At 40.4% G+C, this 25,867-nt stretch overlaps 1 protein-coding gene across 7 annotated transcripts; it reads right to left on the minus strand.

Moving 5' to 3' along the window:
• Window positions 1-1,884: 1,884 nt before the first annotated feature.
• Window positions 1,885-25,831, minus strand: LOC135094284 (copine-8-like). 7 transcript variants are annotated; one of them, XM_063994270.1, is made up of 11 exons: window positions 25,576-25,831; window positions 20,408-20,509; window positions 19,981-20,155; window positions 19,272-19,388; window positions 18,651-19,009; window positions 17,780-18,087; window positions 17,309-17,458; window positions 16,445-16,567; window positions 15,503-15,673; window positions 12,228-12,432; window positions 1,885-8,219 (listed from the first exon to the last, which is right to left on the minus strand). In XM_063994270.1, the coding sequence occupies exons 2-10, from the start codon at window positions 20,497-20,499 to the stop codon at window positions 12,263-12,265; spliced, it is 1,665 nt and encodes a 554-aa protein (XP_063850340.1). In that variant the 5' UTR covers window positions 20,500-20,509; window positions 25,576-25,831; the 3' UTR covers window positions 1,885-8,219; window positions 12,228-12,262. The 7 variants fall into 7 exon arrangements, with proteins under 7 accessions (XP_063850340.1, XP_063850341.1, XP_063850338.1 ...); XM_063994271.1 differs by lacking the exon at window positions 25,576-25,831 and adding an exon at window positions 24,277-24,314; XM_063994268.1 differs by lacking the exon at window positions 25,576-25,831 and adding an exon at window positions 23,565-23,696.
• Window positions 25,832-25,867: the final 36 nt, after the last annotated feature.

The following is a 25,867-nucleotide window of genomic DNA, read 5'->3' on the forward strand; positions in this document are numbered from 1 at the left end:
TTAGTGAAATTTCATCTGACCTGCTACATTCATGAAGAAAAATTAGCCAGTGACTTGCTATGATCATTATTATAACGTGCACCAGCTGTCCCCTGAGATAGTTGCTATCCCGCCAAATAGGGATTAAACTAAACTCACAGGCTGTTCACCACAAATATTCAGCTTAAGGAACAATGTATTCTTGCCTTATATAAACTGACTCACTACAATGATTACATCCTCACACTACACACATCCCTGCATCTCCAATCTGTGTGTGGAAGAGCACCGGTGGCTTGTCCTTCCTCTGTGTTCTTTCAGTCTTCCCTGCCTGATACAAATGGACTCACGAGAACTACACCTTTACTATACACGTCTTATCACTCCAACTTACCTGGAGGAGTACCAGTGGTTTGTCCTCTCTGCCACTGTTCTGCCTCATTCTCCAAGTTCAGGTTGCCAGTGGAAGTACAGCTGGTTGGTCTTGTTTCAGCTGCTGACAGTCAATCTGCAAACACCAGGAGGCAGTAAACAGATGCAAGGGTGGCAGGATAAAAAAAACCTGTAGTCACGTCTTGGGAGTCACAAAGGCATGGTAGCTATACTGATTATACTTACAATTCAAGACTGCAATGTGAATTATGAAGTTAAAAAGAATCAGACGACAAAATTTGACCTAATATTTCAATACTCCTAACAGGTACAGATAAAAACAGTATGCCTTGGTGGAGAAAAGCTGAAGACAAATGAGCAAATAAAATAAATACAGGTGAAAAGCTGAAGACAAATGAGCAAATAAAATAAATACAGGTGAACTTAACAGGTAAGCATAGACATACTTACACATTTTGCAGTTGTCCTCCCTTCTGTTTATCCTTGGTCCACCTGTGAAAACTTACACCTTCATGCACTGTTGTCTACCTTCCCAAACACCTGTAATAACTCAAACTAAGCCCCTTACAACTCATACATTACAAAGGTGGGAGTCAAAAATGTGAAATGTATAAGGTTCTGCCAGCAATGTTTGTGGTCAGTTTGTATTATAAAATCTACTTGGTACCACCTCTACCTTCCCAAACACCTTTCATTAACTCAGTGCTAAATATTTTACCCCTAAATCCCTTAGCATTTTTCGGACATTTTTATATTAGGGCATATTAATTAGTTTTGTGGGAGAAAATGAACTTAATCTTTCTATTCCCCATTATCCACGCAAATTATGTTCCTAACCTGCACTGAATGTTAATACCAGGACAAAAAGATGAATTTAAGATGTGAAATTGTTCTGACATTCTACTTTTCTGATCAGTCTATATTGCAAGTCTTCCCAGCACCACCACTACTACCTTTGATATTCGGGACAAAACTCTGAAGCCCCTGTGCAGTTTATGCAATAGAAGAACCCAAGATATATAATATAGTGTTGATATTCTACAGGTAACAGTTTACATTACAAGTCTTCCCAATACCACCTCTACAGCCCCTCTCTTAGAAATGTGACCTAGACCTAATCTTGCACCCTCAGCAGTAGTAATAGTAGTAGTAATACAGTAAAACATCCATGTTGGCATATTAGGGGGTTTAGCTTTATGCCCGCTTATCAAAATTCCAACACATGAAATACTGTTATGTACTAAAGATGGGAGTATTGTTACCCTCTGATGTGACCTAATCTTACACCCTTAGTAGTCAACAAAGTAAAGCCTAAGTCAGCACATTACAGCTCACTCTTTATGAACTTATCAAAATTCCGACTGTTGTAAAGATGAGAACAGTGTTACGCTCTCCTTCAGAATGTGACCTAATCTTACACCCTTAGTAGTCAACAGAGTAAAGCCTAAGTCAGCACATTACAGCTCACTCTTTGCGAACTTATCAAAATTCCGACTGTTGTAAAGATGAGAATAGCAATGAGTTCACATTTTAATGAGAATCTTACATCTCCATTCATGCACCAAACACAACTTTGAGAAAACTTGAGGCAGCACTGCACCACTGCCTACCACTCAGTCACAGGCAAGTGGTGAGCTGCGGACAGGCATTTTTCAGCGTCAGACAAAATAAGAACCAAAAGTTACAGTACAAAAATAGTACACAATACTGTACCTTACAGTTACGTGTGTGTACATTAACACCTTCATGTGACCAATAGTACAAAAATACACTTCAAAATTTTACACACTATTCCTTCTACTTTATGATTTTGTGGTGAGTCAATGCTTCTACAGACAAAATTACTGTGACCCTAGGTATGTCAGCCACACTGATGGAAGGCCTGGCCACAATGAAAATGTTAATGACTGAATTGTTCTAAGCCTACAACTCGCGTATGGCAAAGCTTCACCAAAGTAACACAGCATATTCATCACCAATCTAAGGCCCCTCTTCTGAAATGCTTTACTCTCTCACTGTGACAATTTCCCAAGGCCACAGAGACAATTAGCCACGTTCTCAAGAGTGTTTCTCCTTTTCATAATGTAGAAACCCCAAATAATCTGTCACTACAACTATAAAAACACCCTTAAAAATCTGCATCACTTCAACTAGAGTTTATTAAAAGTAGTGTAGCAGAGAAGCATTTCAGAATAGAGACCAAAGTACACTCCATTCAACCTTCCTTATCTCCCACATAATTTCTCTCCCTCTACATAACAATCTCATTTCCCTTACAATAACCACAACCAGGGGACTGAGACCTGGTAACTCCCTTCCTTCTCTACTCCTTTTGTCACCGAAGAAACACAGAGAAGGGAGTACCAGCAGGCAGTAACTTCACCACAACTACGCCCAGACACGTAGTGATACAATAAAATTACAGTAGTTTAGCAGTCTTGAGCAGCTTACAAATTTGGGAGGGAAAGAGGTGGAATAGAGGGAGAGAATAGGGGAAAACATGGTGGAAAATTGGACACAGGGTAAAGTATAATGTGGTTTACAAATTTGGGGAGGGAAAGAGGTGAGGTAGAGGGAAAGAATGGGAAAAACAGAGAAAAATAGGTAAAGTAGAAAAGGCTTTAAAAATTTTGTGGGGAAAGAGGGATAGAGCAAGAGAATGGGGAAAACAGTGGAAAAACAGATAAACGAGAACATGGTATACAAATTTCTCGAGATGGTGAATAGCGAAAATAAACAATGAAGAGTCCTGTGCACCTCTCTGTCACTCACCCCTCCCTACTCAGCATTACACACACTGCAAGGCGAACAAACTCAATAACAACCATCCTGCAGAATCAACACTGGAGGGCGAGTTACAATTTTCACTTTCTAGAATAAGCACTGGAGAATTAAGTTAGGTTAGGGAAGGTTAGGGAAGGGAATGAGAAGATTTGACTGATTGGGTTAAAAGCAATCCTGATATCTTCCCTTAACCAAGAATTAGGTTAGGGAAGGACATGAGGTTTGATGGAATGGGTTCTCAGCAACAAACTTAATAATATCTATTTCCTTGGCAAAGAATCAGGTTAGGTTAGGGAAGGGAATAAGAAAGTCTGGAATCAATTATAGGTAACAATCCTAAGATCTTCCCTTGGCCAAGAATTAGGCTAGGGAAGGGCATGAGGTTTGATGGGGTGAATTATAAGCATCAACCTTGACATCTGTGGGTAGGTCTCGACGTAAGAGAAGACCTCAACAGTCCTATACAGTTCTCTTCCTCATAAATTCACATCTTTTGCCACTAATAACAACAGTGAGGACTTCTAAATTTTAAAAGAAAATTACAACTGGTTTGGATGTTTTGACGAGACACGGATTGCTGAAACAAAGTTCAGACTAAGATTGCTAGGTCATAATTATGCCTAATATGTTAATTTTCCTTTTCCTTAACTGTATTTCATTGGACAAGCATGCTGCACTTGTTAACCTTTTTTTTTTTTGTTTGTTCTTGTTGTGGAAGCTTATATAAAAAGTCCTGTATAAGTAAACACACACAGATACATGAACACTCACAAACTTGCACACTCCATCACCCTTCTATTAGTATGCATAGAAAAATATTAAATCCAGCGCTAAATACTTGGAAATGGACGCAACGTAACACAACTCTCAGCAACACGACTGACAGAAACCAGTGGAAGTGACTAAGGCCCCTCCCACATGACACCCCTGCTGGCTGCCTGGTCACCTCAGTGTGGAAGGATTGGGTAGGGACACATAACCATACATCACCACCAGGAACAACAAGTGGTGGCCAACAGTGGAGTCATGTGAAGGGAGTCTAAGGCTTCTACACTGAGCTTTCTATCCGAGCCTCACCCAGCCTGGACCAAACTACACAGCACCTCTATCTCACACCGGTTTTTTTTTATATATAAGAGGGGCACTGGCCAAGAGCAAAAATGTTAAAAGAAGGCTCACTTAAGCACCTGTTCCTGCTTATAAAGTTCATTCATCACACCTAACTTCACTTCCTCATGCTTTCCTTCACCTTACCTAACTTTGCTACCTAACACCTGCTTATCTTCCTTCACCTTACCTAACTCAACTACCTCACACCAGCTTATAAACTTCCTGCACCTTACCTAACTTAACTACCTCATCAGCTTATAAATTTCCTTAACCTTACACCTAACTTCACTACCTCACTACCTCACACTGAACACTAACACTAATATGCTAAATTTCTCTGGTAATACATTAAAAATTTATATATTTCCATTGAGATTTCCACAATAGAATATGTAACACTAATTCTGCAATACATTAAAAGTTAAGTCTCTCTATCATATATTTATAAATATTTCAATAGTAAAATTTGCTATTTTTAAACATCTAAGTCTGTAGATTATGTAAATATTTAATGCATGAAATTTCTTAAGCTACTTTCGAATATAAAGGCAGTTTTTTTTTTTTTATAAAGAAAGAGAATAACTAGCAAAATCATGAAGACAAGAAAGAAACTCAAGGATAAAGAAAGGAAATACCAAAACATGAACTAGGAGAAAGATAAAAAGAGAACAGAGTTAGAAGAATCAAAGAAAGAAAGAAAACTAGCAAAACAATGAAGACAAGAAAGTCAAGGATAATGAAAGAAAAATACCAAAACATAAACTAGGAGAGAGAGAGAGAGAGAGAGAGAGAGAGAGAGAGAGAGAGAGAGAGAGAGAGAGAGAGAGAGAGAGAGAGAGAGAGAGAGAGAGAGAGAGAGAGAGAGAGAGAGAGAGAGAGAGAGAGACAGAGAAAGACCACTAGGAGAATCAAGGATAAAGAAAGAAAAAACAACTAGTAAAGATAAAGAAAGAAAATGCCTACCAGACCCATCAAGACAAGAGAAAGATAGAGAGAACAAAGACAAACAGGAGAAAGAAAGATCAAGAAAGAGAACAGAGACCTACAAGAATCAAGGATAAAGAAAGAAAACTAGCAAAGATAAAGAAAGAAAACATGTACTAAACCCATTAAGACAACTAGGAGAGAAAAAGACAGGACAATGAAATGGCAGTAAGTGCAACTTGCTGAGGTAGTTCATAGCGAGAAGTTTCCTGAAGAGTGTGAAGGTCTTTATCCTGGAATGGTGAGGCGTAAAAGGCTGAGAGAGGCCTCAATTTAATACCTCTGTATCTTAACCTAGTGTGAGGGAATTCTTGCACCATATGAGTGACAGGCCCTGACACACACACATACACAAAGGAACATGGCATACCTTACTAAAACATTTAAACATCTCACAATTCTCAACATGGAAGTTTGCATAAAGGCTGATGAGAGTTTGGAAATTTTACAAGTCAAGGCAAAGACATGAAGGGGTAACTTGCTTCCTTCTCATTAATATTTTAGCAAGTTTGAGGTTTAATGAATCAAGATAGAGAGATGAAGAGGTACCTTGCTTCCCTCTCATTAAGTTTTTAGCAAGTTTGAAGTTTTGCAAGTCAAGATAGAGACATAAAGGGCTAACTTGCTTCCCTCTCATCAAGTTCCAAGCAAGTTTGAGATTTTACAAGCCAGCATAGAGACATAAAGGAATAATCTGCTTCCCTTTCATTATTTTTTTTAGCAAGTTAGGGGCTTTATGAGTCAAAACATAAATACACCAAGGATTAATGTGCCTTTCTCTAACTTTTTGGTGAGTTTGAGGTTTTACAAGTCAAGATACAGACACACCAAGGATTAACACACTTCCTTCAAGTTAACCTGGCAAATCCACACTTCCTCAATTGGTACCATGAAATACTGAACACTCATGCAAACAGACAAAGAGATTATTAAGTTGGTTACATATAAAGCTCAAAATCAATTCCTTCCATTATGTTTACTTCCCATTATCTTCGTAAACAGTTTATTCAGTATTTCAGTTCCTGCTACACCACTTGTTTAGAAGCAACAGTTACTATTTTTCTTATTTTCATTGTATTTGCTTCTCATATTTTTTTCATTTTAACAATTAGCATCTTTTTTTCTCTTCATTTGCTTTATCCTCAAATTTCCTTCTCTCTCTCTCGTTTCCATTTTAATAATTAGTATCTTCTTTCTCCTAATTTTCTTTATCTTCAAATCTTCCTCTCTCGTTCCTATTTTAACAATTACCATTTTCTTCTTGATTTTTCCTATCCTCTTATTTCCTTCTCTCTCGTTTCCATTTTAAGAGTTAGTATCTTCTCCCTCTTGATTTTTCTTATCCTCAGTGTTTAATATCAAAACTTAAAGGAACTTGCTTCTTTCTCATTTCCATTTTAACAATTAGTATCTTTCTCTTCATGGTTCTTATCCTCAAATATCAAAACTTAAGTGTTTCTCTCTCTTGTATCCGTTTAGTGGTAACAATATTTCAACTTTCCCTATCCTTTTCATTTTTTCCTCCCCAGTGCCTCATTATACAAGCTACACTGCCCTGTTCCTCACTTAAAAAGGCTAGTTTATGTTCACTATACCTAACAGCTAACTCTGATGTCTAAACATTCAAAAGGCGGTGATGGAAGGCCTTTTTTTTTCTTCTAAGTAACATTAACCATAAAATGTAAATGTGCTAGACGTCAGCGGTCATGTAAATGAGCTGTAATAAACACTGTCATTTGGCTTAGAATTACCATGCAGTAGCAAATTAAGGGAAAAGTGTATTTGTTCTATTTTTCTGTATCTAGAGCATATAAAAGTGATAAAAACATTATTCACAAAAAATATAGGTGGAAATGTGTGTATTTGAGATGGATGTGTATCTTTAGTGTATTTAGTGATTAAGTACATATATAAATCGTAGAAAATATAAATAATTCAATAAAAAAAGGCAGTAGATAGGAAGCAATGTAAGTACACCTATACTGCACCAAAACAACTCTATAAATAAATGGCCTCCAATTTGATTATCTTTACATATATATAGTTTTAGAGGCGAGGAAATAGCAGTTAAGTGAACCTCAACCGTCCTATTTTTTACATCCCTGAATGTGAGTATAAAAAAACAATGAATAAATAGAAAAAAAACAACACTAACTGTTTCACTGCTACTGACACACCTTGCCTCGACCACATGCCACTGAGATACCTTATGTTGTCCAGCCACAAGTACACAACACACTAGCTGCATGTTGAGGAACCTACAGTGTTAATCTCTCTTCTGTCTTACAATGCCACTAAAGATTTTGCAGTGACTCTTGGTGCTGTAGTCATATTGCAGTGACAGGATAAATGGCCAGCTTTCATATGGCAACAAGCAACAGATAAAGTAAAAAAAAATGCTAAATATGACCGCCTTCCAAGCGTGATAAATAAATAAGCTAAAAACAATAAGCAAATCATGAACTGCTCAAAAAATATAGAAGAAAAATAACATCAAGTATACTGATTAGCCAAAACTCATGGGTGGGGTCCTTGTACGTGGAGGACCTTCAATTGGGTGGGGTTCTTGTATGAGGGGTGTCACGTTCTGGAGAGGACCTTGTATGGGATGTGTCATTGTATAGGGGTGTCTTGGTATGGGGGTCCTAGTGTAAGGGGGGGTTCCTAAAATTTGTGAATAGGTCCTGCTGTCTGTGAGGGTCCTTGTAAGAGAGTCCTGTGGGGAGGTCCTAGTGTCTGTGAGGATCCTTTTGAAGGGGATCCTAGTGTTTGGGAGCCTTGGTGCTGGGTTCCTGGTGTCTAGGTCCTTGTGAGGGAGTCCTAGAGTGAGAGGTCCCATGTGGTTGCCTACTTAACGCTGTGGATGTGACGCATGAAGGACAGCAGCTGGGCAGGGATCTCACGCAACACATCCTTCGCCAGGTTGGCTTGGGACATCTCCTGGCGGCTATTGAGAAACCGGCGCATTTCTGTAGATGAGTGGAGAGAGACTTATTGCAGTGTGTGTGTGGGTAGGGAGAGATTTGATTTGTTGCAGTGTGTGTGTGTGTGTGTGTGTGAGAAAGATTTGATTTTTGCCGTTTGTGTGTCAGTACAAGGGAGAGTTATTGATTTATTGTAGTGATGTCTGTGGTTATGTGAAAGATTTACTGCAGAGTGTGTGTGTGTGTGTGTGTGTGTGTGTGTGTGTGTGTGTGTGTGTGTGTGTGTGTGTGTGTGTGTGTGTGTGTGTGTGTGTGTGTGTGTGTGTGTGTGTGTGTGTGTGTGTGTGTGTGTGTGTGTGTGTGTGTGGTTGAGACTAAATTAATAGTTATGGGTATTTTTTAAGTTTTAAGTGAAGTGTTTGGGGTATATTTGAAGCTATCTTTTGTTACCTTCACAACTCTGTAAACACCAGTGGAGGGGCTTAACTTAATGAGGTGTGTGGTGATGTGAGATTACTATGATTATTTGGGGTATTTTTTCAATTGTTTGGGACATATTTCCTCAATCTATCTGGCTTGTAATGAGAAAAAGCTTGTTTGGATAAGGTACTCGATATCTTTTCTAATGCAGACCAATAAAATTGGGGTTTATAATTCTATAACTGAATAAAAAAAGTGTTGTTTGGTATTTTTTAACACATCTCTGCCTAACATGTGCTGTCTGAACACTACACCCATCACACACAACATTCACTACCCAGCACTGTGCCTCTACACTTTACTAACTCAATCTGATGTTTGCTTCTCACATCACTCTCAAAACATGCCATCTCTAGTGACTTAACATACATGAAGGTGCACTATATTCACTACCCAACACTGTGTCTCTATACTGAACTAACCTACTTCATCTGCCTAGTATCTTCTGACCACTAAAGGGGGAAGTACTAAATGTGTGTTCGTCTCATGGTGTGAGACTTAAGTGTGCAGGGAAGGACAAGAGAACCTATTGTTATAAGCCTGGTAATGTCCAAGCCCTAAAGGGGAGTGTGCTAGTGTATGGTATGTGTGTGTGTCATGGTGTGAGTGATTTAAGGATGCAGGGAAGGATAAGAGAAGGATGTGTCACAGTTTTCCATGTATTTTTCCTGTACATTTCAAAGTAAAAAGCTTAATCTTAATCACAACCTTAAAATATTATGCTGAGGGTGTTTAAGGATTACGTTAACTATATAACACACAGATGGCACAGTCGCTGGGGAAACAATCATGTACAAGGTGGTATCAAGGCATTTAAAGACCAGGCACGTGTACAAGAAAATCAAGAAAATATTTAAGCTTTTTTTCTCTTTTGTTTTGTAAGGGCGGCTCTGGTCTAGGGCAACAAAAAGGCATAAAAAAAAGGCTCACAGGTGTCAATTCCCAAAGAGGATAGTCAGAAAAAGAATAAGTTCCGAGACAGTGCCCATACACAAGTAACCACTGAAGCTTTTTTGGCACCACCTTTCCAGTATAATCACACTTACAAAAACAAGCACAAACACCACTCGGTAAGAAGATAAAGGATGGCATCAGACCACTCAGCAGGGAAGGAATGAGAGGATGGAGTAATTTCTCAGCACACATTTCAGACCACGGCACAAAATACCTTAGCCCACATGGTTCCTCTGAGATAAAATAACATTACTAGCAAAACTTTACGATCAACATTTCTTTTTCACTCTTCGCAAGGCATGAAAAACTAACATCTCACCTTACTGAAACCATAATGAAGACACTGAGATTAATTAGTGAAAATGTGTATGTTTTGAGCAGTTTGTATGCCACTTAGGGACAATGAAGGGACTGGTAACTATTACAAACTCTCCTCTCTTCATTACCTACATCTGAAATCATCATAGATAAGACATCAAGAAATTAATAAGGAAAGGTATATTGTGAACTGCCTGTATCCCACCAAGGTAAGGTGAAGTTTGGTGTACAGGGAGACTATATTAAATGCTGAGTCTGGGGAGAGAGAGAGAGAGAGAGAGAGAGAGAGAGAGAGAGAGAGAGAGAGAGAGAGAGAGAGAGAGAGAGAGAGAGAGAGAGAGAGAGAGAGAGAGAGAGAGAGAGAGAGAGAGAGAGAGAGAGAGAGAGAGAGAGAGAGAGAGAGAGAGAGAGAGAGAGAGAGAGAGAGAGAGAGAGAGAGAGAGAGAGAGAGAGAGAGAGAGAGAGAGAGAGAGAGAGAGAGAGAGAGAGAGAGAGAATCACCAGCAATCAATTAGTTAGGTCGCATGCACCAATGAAACCCTACATCTGAAAGGCAGAAAAATTACAGAACCAGAGAAACACACACAAACACACAAACACACACACACACTAAAAAAAACAAGCTCACACTGAAGAACAACAAAAATATGAACACAAATAAAAAGCTTAAGACAACATAGAACAGTGAAAGAAAGAAATGAATAACATCAAGAAGGAAGAGGAGGAGCAGAAGCACATCAGTAACACAAGCCATTATTACAGCAGCTGGTAAATAGATAGAAATTGTTTGATATGGCTAATGAATCACCCATGACAGTGAATGCAAACTAGACAAATGTGTGTGGCTTTGTGGTGCAATGAACTGTATTCTGAAACACTTCTGTGCTGCACCTCCATTACATTCTAGGCTCTAGGTGAAGTTACAAGGGTTTTTCATGAATGTGTTTATGGTTCTCATCACAAATTAATCAGATTTCTACATTATTAACAGGAAAAACATTCTTTCAAAAGATTCTAGTTGAAGTTACATGGGTGTTTTTATGGTTTTAGTGAATGATTAATGACATTTCTATATTATTAACAAGAGAAACATTCTTGGGAACCTGGCTAATCATCTCTGTGGCCTTCAAAAAAACAATCATGGTGAGAGCAGTGTTTCAGAATACGAGTACAGGCAGAGGAGCTGAGTATATTCCTCAAATACTGGAAGATTCTCAGGTTATAGAATGTATTAGACCTTTCATACTGTGCCTTGGTGTATGAGTGGCAAGGAAAGTGATGTCAAAACCCCTTCCATCAAACAAGAGCAAGGACAACAACAGAGACAAATCCGTCAATGAACGCCACAGCTTCCTGGCAGCAATACCTTGACGGCAAATAGACAATGGGTTAAACTCAGTTCATGCACTGCTACTTGCATGACCATTGACAAGCTGTGGGGAATAAAAAAAAATCTTGTCTGTCAGTAAGATAGTCAGTCAGTCAGTCAGTCAGTCAGTCAGTCAGTCAGACAGACAGACAGACAGACAGACAGACAGACAGACAGACAGACAGACAGACAGACAGACAGACAGACAGACAGACAGAGACAGACCAGCCAGCCAGCCAGCCAGCCAGCCAGCCAGCCAGCCAGCCAGCCAGCCAGCCAGCCAATAAAAACTTAGTACAATTTAAGACAAAATAAGAGTGTTAGAGTGAGGGCACACAGCCACAGCACACTGGTAATAAGTAAGGGGAGAGTGACACAGCAGCGGGCAGTGCAGTGAAGACCTCAACTACAATCTAGCACTCACTTCGTTAATGCAGAGAGAAGCAAGTGTTGAGAAATACAAGACTTGAGCCAAATACTGAAGCTACTCTTACATTTAATTGTGCTAAAAGACTATGTGGACTTATGAAATTTAATCTCTTAACTGAAAATGTACTGAATCTCCCATAAATACTTAATAATTCCTATTTAGAAAGAAGCATTGAAAAAACACTCCATTACTTGAGAAAGGGAGTCTATATCAGCTTACATCTCCTTTAAACACTAAGGAACTCCCAATTATTGGCACGGGAGCACTGAAAACACCCTGTACCGAATTTCATAAAAGAATTACTTGAGGGAGTTCACATGAGCAGGTATTAGCAGGAGCATTCAAAAAGGGACCATGAATGACTTAAACCACCGCCACCACCACAAACATGCACTACGTAGGTGTGGCGTGGGAGAGAGACAGAGAGAAATAAAAGGGGACCAATTGGAGACACCTTAGCTTACTCATGAAACCTTCTACCACTTCTGCCTCCGCTCTTTACCTCTGAGGGGCAAATAAGAACCGTCCTCACTAACGCTACTCAAGTCCATAAGTGTTAAGCGGCCCCTGAACAGTGGGAGGGCGAGGTTGGTACCCGTGAGTTCGCATCCATGAGACGAGCTGCTGAGGAATTTCCGCCAGGACATCTTTGGCTAGCAAGGCCTGGCTGTGCTGCCCGCCCCTCTGACCCAAGTGACGCCTCAGTTCTTGGTGTGTGGAGAGGGGAGAGAGAGAGATATGAAGGTAGGATCAGCTGGGGTGCCTATATGGGGAAGGCTCAAGCAGCAGCCAAGCATTTTCTTGCGCTTTACTCATACACTAGTACATGTACCATACTAGCTTGTCTCTGCCAGCTTGGTTCAACTTTAGGGTTCTCTAGGGGAAAAGAAGCTAAGGTAAAAAAAATTGTGGTCATTAAAGCTACTACTCAGATACTCAAAAAACAAAATACCTGGCACTCTATTAAGTTTTTTTTAAGTGAAATATCCTAATCGTCTTATCAAATAGTTTACTTTTATCTTGATGACTGAAGGTCTGCACAGATAAACAAAATCCACTAACACTCATGAATGTCCTTGGCCAGCCTGCATTTCCCACCAGCCTGCATTAATTCATTTTCTTTTACTTTTTAAATCAGAGGACTAAGAGGAGATTGGCTAAGTAACTTCATCTCCTAAATAACTCCACTCACTTCCACTGCTATTAATTCTTGTTTTACTTTAATATTTTCTGGATAAGGAGAGCCAGTGAGTTATCTCCAATTTCCTCTTCAAGTATATCTATTTTCACGGGTGTTTTTTCATAATTGAAGCAACAGTTTAACAAGGATTCTACACCAATGGGAAGGAAACACCCATGAGAAGCTGGCAGATCATCTCTGTGGCCTTTGAAAACAGTCCTGATAAGAGTAAAGGATTTCAAAAGATATTGCTACGAGTTGTTATATATTTACTCTGACTGAAGGAGAAAAGTTGAAGCAAAGAGTCTACTGGATTTGAACTAGCCAGCAAGCAAGCAACCAACACCTAGACCCTGCTACCCTAATGAACATGACACCCCTCCCCTTCCTTTTCCCTCAAATCCCCTTTCCATTTCCCATATCTTAACCCTTTCACAGCTAACACATCTTTCCTTAATCACCAACCACTGTGACACACCTCCTCTTGTTCCACTGCAAAATCTATTCCTTTCTCCCCTTCATTTTTTCTCATGTAAATATTAATCTTTCACAACTAATTAACACATCTATCCTTAATAACTAACCACTCAGACACATCTTTCCTTGTTCTCCAGCCACCTCCAAGCATTGCACTGGCTAGAAAATGAAAAATATATTCCTTTTTATCACCTTCTTTCTTGTAGATACTTATAAATACTCAATACAAGCTTCTACTGTGAATTGTTGTTGCTTATCACACACAGAGGGAAAAACTACACCAAATTTCATCAGGAAAACACAACACTATTTCCCTCATTCAGCCACCTGTAGCTGATACTCTACCCAGGTAACCTTTCATCTTTCATTCAGATGCTGACCTCTGTGCAAAATGAAACCTACAACTGAAACTGATGGCCGATAGTCTGTGTGTGTCTGGTGAAGAGTAGCTGTGTGGATTGCTGCATAGAGCTCTGTATTTACCTAGTTGTGTGTATGTATATGTGTATTATTCCTGCCTATGTTATTTGTCTCCAGCACAGCATGAACTCATATTGCAAATCAAATCCCACAGCTCTGAAATTAATAGTGTTCCTCTCATCTTCTGTGTCTGTCCGATGTGGAGACAAGTATGGAATGCTGTGTGGATCTGTGTGGACCTGTGTGGGGTTGTGTTTTTCCTATATCATTTCATCGCCTCTCTAAAACACTTCATTCCTTGGCAAGTGTTCTGAGTGGTGTGTCTTGTGTGGAGGGATTGTATGTATGTGTGTTCTTCCTGTTTATATTTATCTCCAGCACAGCACAGTCCAAGCTTCAGCACAGAAGATTAGGGTTACAGTTCCCCTCCATCACAGGGACTCAAAAGAACAACTCATAATTCTGACCACAGCCTCAAATCAACTGCCACAAACCGTACAGAACCTTTCACAACTAACCTTTCAGCCTCAAATCAACTGCCACAAACTCAAAACAACCAATCTATATTCTAACACTGGGTTTTAACTTAACCACAACACAAACATAACATAACATGGCCCCAGCTAGCTTTCTGCAACTCAAAACAACACACACACACACACACACTACCTAGAGACACAGCAGCAAGGCAACACAGGAGGCAGGCTGCTTACTGTTACCTCAAGGCTTGCAGCTCACAACACAACACAACATACCTCAACTGGTGCCACAAATACAAGAGTTCAAGAGTTCACTACTGAGCAGGCCAGCCACTTCACAGCGCCCCTCATACAAGTTATGGTACAGTATGACGCATCAGAAACTTGTACCCTGCACCTCACAGCGCCCTTTATACAAGAGTTATGGTACAGTACAAAGGGTCAGAAACTTGTACCTAATCTCTTCTCTAACTTTTACTTCTCATTTTAAGATTATAGGTATAATTCTGAAGCTCGTGGCCAATTACCATTCTACGTGACTTATCCTCAATCTACCAATTATCAAGTTTTCTATAAAATTTAAGACAAATATGCAAAAAACACACAATGGGAATTTTTTATGCATCTTTTTTTACTGCATTTTGCCTTCTCTTCAATCTAATCTTTCACCTGCAAATTTACCAATAGTCAAATTTTCTATCACCAGCAGACCAGGACTTCAGATCAAGGGGAAATACAAGAACAATGAAAATAAGAGCAGAAATGTTAACTTCTTGGCATGACAGCACCACACTTTAAGCTTAACCAGTGCCACCACCAGCACATCTTAAGTATTTTCTACTCACTAAAATAATGACAAGCTTGGTGGAAGAGAAACACAAGCCCAGGATACACCACAAACACACACACACACACACACAAAAAAGGCCAAGATTTGCAGCAGTAATCACCACAACCCATCACCACAACACACAACTCTTTACAGGCTGTCAGTAATACCAAAAACATTCCTAACTTATAATCTTCCCACCAAAACCCATCTCCGTTCCTTTCTTCCTCTGTCTTGACCTTCCTACAATCACACCACCCAACCACTCCCTTCCTTCCTTCTCTTTTAACCCTCCATCACCACCCAGATGCATCCTCCTTTATTAGCCCTCCTACACACACACACCAACCTTCCCTCTACCCAACAAACACCCTCTCGGATCTAATACTTACCTACAAACTGGACAATATCTCGGCTGGCATACTTTCCACCAAAACTCAGCCTCTTCTCATCCCCGTCCAGCTCCTCCATGGCAGAGAAATCAACACTACCCACGCCAATGATGATCACCGACATGGGCAAGTTCGACGCCTCCACCAGAGCCCTGCGTGTCTCAGGCATGTCTGAAAGGAATCAAGGGAGGGGGGGGGGGTAAAGTTAGCTACTGCTAGGAAAACTTTACTTAATGTAGTATGAGAAATGTGGTATTGAAGAGTAACATCACCAGTGGGAGGGAGAGAAGTACAGTAACAAAAATGCAATAGAAAGTATATTCCCATAAAAGAATCCATCCTAACTTACTACAAATAAGAGAGAGATTTAATACAAAAACTAGAAAACTAATAGACAGAAAAACAGAAAGAGAGGGAGACAGAAATTAAACACAAACAAAACAGAACACTAGATTGAAAGTAGACCCTCATAAAAGAACCCAATCCAACTCACCACAAATGAGAGAGAGGAAGAGACAATCAAATACAGCAACAGCAACCAGAGAGAGAGAGAGAGAGAGAGAGAGAGAGAGAGAGAGAGAGAGAGAGAGAGAGAGAGAGAGAGAGAGAAAGAGAGAAAGAGAGAAAGAGAGAGAGAGAAAGAGAGAGAGAGAGAGAGAGAGAGAGAGAGAGAGAGAGAGAGAGAGAGAGAGAGAGAGAGAGAGAGAGAGAGAGAGAGAGAGAGAGAGAGAGAGAGAGAGAGAGAGAGAGAGAGAGAGAGAGCCCAGCCAAACTCATCAGAAATAAGAGAAAGAAAGAGAAAATCAAATAACCAGAGAGAAAAGAGACTAAGACAACAAAAAAAAAATAAAAAGAAGAAGAAGAAGAAAAACAAAAGAAGAATGAAGACACAAGACAAAGTAAATCCTCACAAAACAACACAACCTCACCCCAACAACTCACCACAAATAATGCCATCGGTAATAATGAGCAGCACGAAGTAGTTATTCCCGTCCTGGTGTGCCTGAGCAAAACGCGCCACGTGGTTGATGACCGGAGCAAAGTTTGTGGGTCCATAAAGTCCAACTGGAACGATTAGAGAGGTATGAGGTGAGTGTGTGTGTGTGTGTATGTGTGTGTCTCATCTTTGTATCTCATGGTGTCTAACTTGTCTTAAATTCATGTATCGTTTGCACACACTTCTCTGTCATCCAGTCCATTCCATATTTGTACAGCTGTATGGGGAAAGCTGTTCATTTTCATATTCCTCCTGTAACTATCTTCTTTTATCTTTCTTCTATGTCCCCTTGTATCTCTCATGTCCTACTTTATAAGTTTTCTGTGTGTGTGTGTGTGTGTGTGTGTGTGTGTGTGTGTGTGTGTGTGTGTGTGTGTGTGTGTGTGTGTGTGTGTGTGTGTGTGTGTGTGTGTGTGTGTGTGTGTGTGTGTGTGTGTGTGTGTGTGTGTGCGTGTGTGTGTGTGTGTGTGTGTGTGTAAATTGTCCTTTTAGTAGCACATGTGATCTTTGCATCAGATTTTATACTTTTGTTCTACTTTCTTTCATTACCACACATTTAAACATCTCCCAGAACCACAGATTATCTTCAAAATGTTTGTATTGGCATTTACACACTATTTTTGACCTTACATCATATTACTATGGCTAAAAATGAAGCTGTATGACTAGTCCCTTAAAGTATTAGTGAGCAAGTGAGAGTTGTGTGCCTTGTCTTAGCTACCCACCCTTGTAGAGAAGCAACCTTGGTATATGTATGTATGTACTATTATTTTATATACTACTACTACTACTACTACTACTATTCCCACCTGTCTGAAGGGAGTTGAAATAGGCCTCCAGAATCCCCGAGATGCCCTGGCAGTAAGGGTTATCAGGGCTACCATTGAGATAAAACTCATGGCTCACTACCCAATCAGGGGGAATACGTCCACCAAAGCCCAGCGCCGGGAACATCTTGTCTGGTGAAGGAACGTGGGAATTAGGGAATGTGGTGGCGTGTAGATGAGGGAGTGGGAGGAAAGGAAGAATAGATAATAGAATGTGGAAGTTACGGGATGTGGAAGAGTGGAATGACAGAAGGATTTGTGGATGAGATGAAAGAAGAACCAATATAAATACAAATAAATAGGAATGAAGAGATTGTGGAAAATGGAATGAGATAAAGATGAGAGCAGAAAAAGTGGATGAAAGAAACAAAGAGAGACAGAGTGAAAAAAAAGTGGATGAAATGAGCAGAGAGAGAGAGAGAGAGAGAGAGAGAGAGAGAGAGAAACACACACCAGTGTCATAATCCTGAATAATCTCCCCAACAGCCTTGATAGCAATGGAATACTGGTTATCCACCCCTGGCTGGCGGAAGTGGAGCGAGGCGGGGGTGCGTGGATCCCCATTGGAGGCTGTGAAGTCCACCGCCACCGTGAAGTGGATCTGGGTGCCTCCGCGGATGTAATCGAGGAAAGAAGGCTCCACGTGGCAAGTAATGGAGCGTAGGTGAAGCTTGCCGGAGTCTTTATAACTTGATTTCTTTGCTTTCTTCTTCGGATTGATGAGTTGATAAACGTTGGTGTTCCCCTGCCCCTCCAGCAGTCTGTGGGGCAAGTGGAGGGTGGATAAGGAAGTGGAGGAGAGTGCATAGTGGATGGGAGTGATTTGTTAACTCTTTTCACTGCTTGATAAATTTTTTTCTTCAATGCCTATAATTTTTTTAGGCTATTTTTTTGTGCTAATGTTTTGTGGTTTAAGCGGAGGGTGGCTAAGGGAGTGGAAGGCAGTGTTTAGTGGATGGGAGTGATTTGTTAACTCTTTCACTGTTACACAAACTTTTTCCTTCATCTATAACGTTTCAGGGTATTTTGGGCTAAAGTCTTGTCAGTATTTCTGTCTAGATTAGCAAGACACCTTTCATACATCTCTAAATTTCTGTAACACATTTCTTCACACCTATAATGCCTTCCCCACTTCTCTAAATTAATAACACACCTTTCACACCTCTCTAAATCATTATAACACCCTTTTGATCCTTACAACAGTCACTCCCATCTCCAAGACTATTCACAGCCCTCCCCAACTCAGACCCTTCACACCTCTCCCTACCTCCAAGACCCTTCACAGCTCTCCCTAGCTCCAAGACCCCTTCACAGCTCTCCTCACCTCTCCAGATTGGTGTAACACTCCCCAATTAAATCATGTGAGCCGTCAGAGTCCCAATCGTAGCACTCAATCTTGATGCTCCTGCCGTGGTCACCTGCACAGAGGGTTCTTGCGGGAACTACAATGGGTTTCCACACAGGGTTTAGGGTCTTCTTGATTACCTCTGTCTTGTGCACCGGGAGATACTGGCTGCTGTCATTGCACCGGTAAAAGATGAGGAAAGGGTCACTCTTGCCTAGGAAATCTTTCTTGTCAAGGTCTGTGCCTGTGATGTCCATGGTGACCACTTCTTTAGAGGATGATACCTCGTCACCCTCCATCATGAGGACCCCTGTGCCACCCTGGATGGTCTTGCTCAACTGTGGGGGGCAGGGCGTGTGGGTGACCAGGGTGGGTGAGGGTAGGTACGGTTCATTTGTTTTGTTTGTTAGATTGGAGTATTGCTATTGGAGTATGTTAGGTCAATTTAGGTTAGATTAGGCTGAGTGTTAAGGTAGGTGAGTTAGGTTAGGTTACTTTCATACAAATACAAATTTCTTATCTATCAAAGTCTTAGCAGAATGTCATCTTTGAACACACACACACACACACACACACACACACACACACACACACACTTACCTGGGACCCCTGACGCCCCATTATCTCCCCAAGCGAACATTCTACAGTCCCCAGTTTGTCTTGGTCATCAGGATTGGAGCTCTTGCTGTCCCAGTCATAGATGGCAAAACGCAGCAGCTGACAAAGGGAAACACGAGTCAAAATGTGTGTGTGTGTGTGTGTGTGTGTGTGTGTGTGTGTGTGTGTGTGTGTGTGTGTGTGTGTGTGTGTGTGTGTGTGTGTGTGTGTGTGTGTGTGTGTGTGTGTGTGTGTGTGTGCGCATATTTTGAGGAGGAAAAATTAATTTGGTGTGTGTGTTTCCAGGTTGTATTTATATTTTTGTGTGTTCGTATGTGTGTGTTATTACTCTATCTGTTTGTGTATTGGTCCATCTCTACTAAATACAAGATAAAAATTAACACAACACACCACACACATCAACTCCACACACACCCAATAACCACTCAAGTCACAATCCCTTCCACTCTCAACCACAAATTTCCACACACACATTCCACCCTCAAATCTCAAGTCCACCTCTAGTGAAACCACCAAAACAACTCCACCCACACATCAACTCCACCCAATAACCACTCAAACACAATCCCTTCCACTGAAAACCACAATTAATCCTCAAATTTCAACTCCACCTATACTGACAAAAAAAAATCCACATCAATTCCATCTAACCTCTCTCACTCACACTTGCATTCCTCCACCCATAACCTACCTGCCTTTCCTCAAACCTGTAGTCAATCTCAATTTTGCGGACCCACTGTGGATTGAGAGAGTCCTTCACCATCTCTGTCCTTCCGATCTCCTGGAAGCGATCCTGCCCCATGTCCTTTAGGTAAACAATGCACAGGGGGTCACTCTTGCTGAACGCATCCTTGTCCTTCAGGCCCCTGCAGGACGGGTGGGGGAAAGTGACGCGGTTTGCTGGTCGGGAAACTGATGCCGAAATACACTTTTTTTTTTTTTTTATAGTTGTTTTGGCTTTCAGTTAGTTAAGGATCTCAATTTAAGGATATCAGTTTATTTGATACCCCATAGTCTTTAGCGAGTGAGATGGAGGAATGGAACTGTGTGGAAAACAGCAAAAGAAGAAGAAAGGTCCTTAGTGGGATGATCAACAGGTCACAAGGACAGGCACTTACTTGGCAGATATGCTGATCTCCACCTTGCTCATGGGGACCATCTGGGGGGGTCCCGGCGGCCCTCCCATTGGTGGCATTCCCCCGGCCTGCATCCTCTTGTCACTGTGGGAGAAAGTACAGTTATTCAGGGGTAATTGGGAAAAGTACAAAGTTATTCAAGGGTAATAAGAGAATGTATGAAGTTATTGCAGGTTACTGAGAGGAAAGTACATAATTATTGTAAGGGTCACTGAGAAGAGTACAGAGTTATTCAAAAGATTACTGAGGAAAGCACAAAATTAAATGCAAGGTCAGTAATTAGGATAGGATATGAAATAATGGGTTCAAGCTTCACAAATTCACATGGTCAGCAATAACAGGACACAAGATAAAGAGTTCACACTTGATAAAAATACACAGTCATTAATTAGAACAGAAAGAGTGTGAACGTGTGTATGAGTGTGTTGTTTTGTCTGGGCCACCATGTACAGGACCACCAGTATACAGACAGACAGATTAGTAACCTTGCGAGTTAATGAATTACTGACCGGAGTCTATTCATTGCCACAAGGGAGCAGAGGGTGGTTTCCTGACAGTGAGAATCTAAATCAGCTTCTGTGTGTGGTGATAGCCTTGCCCTTGCCCCATAATCAGCCTCATCTTATCACCCACCACTATCTGATAAGTGGATTATAAAATGTTGCTGTGATTATGAAAAGTTTATCTCAGTTTCTCTCACTCCTACTTCCTACAGGAAATTATTATCGCTGGCTCTCATCGGCTACTATTTCAAAAGCAATGCCTTCCTAAATAAGAACAATGAAGAAACTGATTCATAAATTATGTGGTGGATGAATGGAACAGACTCAGCAATCAGACTGTTAGTGCCAGGAGGCTTTAAAAGATTAGATAAATAATGGATAAGAATGATAAGTGAAAATAGGTAGGCATGTTTTATGCAAAAGACTGCCATGTGTAGGCCTGATGGCTCCCTGCACCAATTTTTATGTTCCTGTTTCTTGTGAACTTTAGATTAGACAGATTTATGGATGAGGATGATAGATGGAAACAAGTAAGTATGTGTTTCCTACAGGGACTGCCACATGTAGGCCTAATGGCTTCCTGCACCAACCATTCTGTTCTTATATTCTTATGAGTGAATATGTGGCATGGTACACTTTTCTGTATGATGTTATATTATGATCCACAATGCATAAAACATGTGATGCTGTCACTCATTAAAGTGTGTGTGTGTGTGTGTGTGTGTGTGTGTGTGTGTGTGTGTGTGTGTGTTTCACCTAGTCATCTGCTGGGTGGGACTGAGATCAGTGACACCACACACCAGGACAGCAAGGTCACAACACATCAGGTTACATCCCGTTCATACTTGCTGCTAGGTGAACAGGGCTACACATTAAGAGGTTCGCCCATTTGCCTCGGGTGTGTGTGTGTGTGTAAACAGATAATAAGTAATGACGTATGCACTGTATCTAATCATAACTTCCTGCAACTCTTCCAACATCACGCAACTTGACTCAACTCAGCACAGCATCCCCTTCCCAACATTATATGAACACAAGAAAATAAAGGGCACTGCAGGAAGCTGTCAAGCCTACAAGTGGCACTCCTTGCATGAACTTAGACTGGCACAACCACTGACATGAGGAACTACCTACAATGCAATGCTGTCACAGATGGCTCGGGGAAAAAGATATATTCACTGGTACAAACACATGTATAATTTTTCTTTACACAACAGGTGGTCTGGTCGAAGGTCAAAAAAGGCAGACAAAAAAAAAAAAAGTCCAGCTGGAGGTGCCAGTTGTTACATGAACAGTAAGGGAGTAGAGAAATAATGGATTTCTCTTGCCACTACTAACCTAACCTAACGCAAGCTTACCTTATTTAACCTAACATAACCTTACCTTACCTAACCTAACCTTATTTAAACTAACATAACCTTACCTTACCTAACCTAACCTTATTTAACCTAACATAACCTTACCTAACCTAACCTAACCTTACCTTACTTTTCACTTTACATATAATGACTCAAGTAACCTCAATTAGATCTATAAAATCATTTAAATGTGACATCAATAACTGACTAGTGACCATAACAATTTGAGGTACAAGTGATTCTAATAGTGATATAAATATAATTTGCCCCAGACACACCCCCTGACAGCCTATGACACACCCTGATGGCCTATGACACACCCTCACAGGCCCCAACACCCCCTAACAGCAACCAACACACCCTGACAGCTCACAACACACACCCTGACAGCCCCAACACACTCTGACAGCCCCAACACACCCTGACAGCCTCAACACACCCTGACAACCCCCAACACACCATGACAGCCCCAACACACCCTGACAGCCCCAACACACCCTGACAGCCCCCAACACCTTGACAGCCCCCATCACACCTTGACAGCCCCAACACACCCTCATGGCCCCGAACACACCCTGACGCACCTTGGTATCCTTTGGTTTCCTACAGACTGGAGCCCACTGTCCTTTGCTCCCGCCTTTTGACGTCAGTTCAGCCAGAAAGTGAGTAATGCCTCGCGTGACGTCAAAGCCTGACATCCAATCTTTATCTTTTTCCTTATTCACGTTTGTTGCATCATTTAAGTCAGTATTATGAGTATTTTTTGCTGACTGTCACTAAATAAATTAATCAGTATCACAACTACAAAGGATATAATTACAGTTCTTATATATTCAACACAGATGTACAATCCTTATCTGTTTATTGTAACACCTATTTTTTTATCACGTATATTTCTTCACAAAGCATTCTCGGGTGATACGACTTACTCTAAACACAAAATACACCCAATCACAGCCGTCCGGAAGAAAGAAAAACAACAGCTCTTAGTTTAGTGTTGATATAGACTTCACGATAAACTATGACGTCATTTCATCATTCACTCGCTCACCCATTCAGTCCATTAATTACGACACCCTCTATTAATTCGTGGCAACTTGACACACTGACAACGAAACAGACGAGGCAGTGACATGAGGAAAATAGAAAAATAAAAAGAAAAAAAAGAGAAAGTAAATAAGATCTTCACAATCCACCGGTTATCTGTTTTCCTTTTTTTCTTTATTTACGAACATGTCTACCTTAGCTGGTATAAATACAAGGAAGTACATGTCTTACCTGTCACCTGGGAGTGCGAGAAAGGGAAATAACGTCAAGAACAGCGGGAAATAGGGAAATTATAAGAGAACACAAGACACGCCCTCCGCCTTACGTCTGCTGGCAACAATAATAACGGGTTGAACAGCGTTGCCAGATTGTTTTGGCAATATTATCGTACTACATAGGTTGAAATTATTGTACTTCTGGTAAAATTATCGTACATATGTAATTATTCCACATATTATGCAAAACTGCCACTTTCCAAATACAGAATCTAGGTTATGTATATATATATATATATATATATATATATATATATATATATATATATATATATATATATATATATATATATATATATATATATATATATATATATATATATAGAGAGAGAGAGAGAGAGAGAGAGAGAGAGAGAGAGAGAGAGAGAGAGTGCGCACACCCCCTAAACACCTCTAGACACACTCCAACACCCCTAAACACACCAAATACACTGAAAGCACTGTCAGGGAAGACAAATACTACAAAGACAGACAGGGCAGCAAGAAAAATTAACCTAAATATTGTTTTCTTAGCATTTTCCTGTTTTATCACCTCCTCCATTCCTTCTCCCTTCCTCTTCCTCCTCTATTTCTCTTATTTTCTTACTCATTCTACTCTTATCTACACGTCTGAGTTTAGAAACACGTGGAAACACCAGGAAAACACTGCAAAGTACGATAAATATTACCGAGGAGACAGCGGAGCCGATCAAGGTCCCGGGTCTATGATGGCGGCAGTGACGTCACGGCTAATTTACGTACCGTAACGGATTTCATTTTGAAATTGACCCCTCGAAAAAATGGAGCTAGGCTCGAATGCCTTATATATTCTGACTTGACAAATACTTAAACTAATATTCACAGTATTATAACAGCTCCAGCCTGAGTAGTATTTAAAAAATATCCAAATGAATTATGGGAAAAATGTTGAAATATTCGGCACCATTTAAATCATTGAAAAGTCCACAACATTTGAATTTTCAGGAACGTAAAAAATTTTAAAAAATCTGAACTATCATCTTACACCATCAAAAGTTATCTGAAACATGAAGTAAACAAATAAAACCGAAATTGTGTAAAAAACAAGTGTTGGAACCTAAACACGATTAAAAAACACTGAAAAGTCCACCCATTTTGACTCAATAACAAGATAAAACACTTTAAAACATACGAACTATTTTTTCAAGCAATGAAAAGTTAGTTACAAGCTCAAATAGAGAGACAATAACACAAAAAGTGTTGTAATAACAACTTTTAACAGGACCATAAACCATTTTTAAAGTCCACTTATTTCTCTCAACAGGAACGAAAAAACACTTTAAAAATCATAAGCGATTTTTAGAAACACAAAAGACGTAACTAGAGCGTGAAATAAAAAAACAAGTTTGTCAAAATACTGCCAAAAAAACACCCCACATTTTCGTAAACCAACACAAAATTGAAAACAACTCAACACAAGCAACGAAAACACTTCTAAAGCAAATAATTATTTTTATAAACCATAAAAACATGCTATACCAGCAGAATAAAGAAGTTAAGAAAATTACCGAAAAAATATTGGAACCAACAGGTTGAAACAGATAGCAAGCCGTCATGGCGGCCCTTAGCAGCGGAGAGAACGGCCGCTATTTTGCCTGTTATTCTTCCATCGTAACTAAATGAGGCAATGGCGGATATATCTAGTTAGCGGATATGAAAGCCTAGTCATGTGGCTCCATTTTGTGACGTGTTAGGCATACAATAAATAAGAGATGAAGCAGATGAAAGGTCATAATAAGGACGTCCTACCTCTATCTGTTTGTTTACATAGATCTCCCTTCAATATTTAGCTAAATTTCCAGACTCAGATGCGAGGAAACCCTAAATAAATAATAAATAACCTCAAAAACACCCAAATAACGAATAAACTGACAGGAAGTCCGCGGGAGGAGTGTGTTACGGTGAGGGCGGTAAGGCTGACAGGAGGAGGCTGCCAACACTGTACTCACTTTAAGTAGCTGTGTCTCTGGTGCTGCTTGATGGAGGAAGAAGCTGCCGGGAATATGCAAACACTGATCGCTATTAGGAGAGTGTGTGGCAAGACTGGCCAGTGCTGACTAAAACAATGTAACACCAATCCCTCCTTCCCCAACGCCCCTGCCAAAACAATGTAACCACACCACCACCACCGCCAGGAATATGCACTGATCACTATTAGGAGAGTGTGTGGCAAGACTGACCAGTGCCCACCAAAGCAATGTAACAAATCCCTGCCTCCCCAGCGTCACCACCACCACCACC

Source organism: Scylla paramamosain, chromosome 45 (genome assembly GCF_035594125.1).
Source record: "Scylla paramamosain isolate STU-SP2022 chromosome 45, ASM3559412v1, whole genome shotgun sequence".
Lineage (NCBI taxonomy): Eukaryota > Metazoa > Arthropoda > Malacostraca > Decapoda > Portunidae > Scylla > Scylla paramamosain.

Bases quoted from the DNA above. Each gene is read 5' to 3' on its own strand.
- LOC135094284 (XM_063994266.1), bottom strand. The intron at 19,389-19,980 runs GTAGGTTATGGG...TCCCTTTGTCAG, and splicing joins ACAGGTTTGAGGAAAGGCAG to CTGCTGCGTTTTGCCATCTA. The intron at 12,433-15,502 runs GTAAGTATTAGA...CCACACACCAAG, and splicing joins AGATATTGTCCAGTTTGTAG to AACTGAGGCGTCACTTGGGT.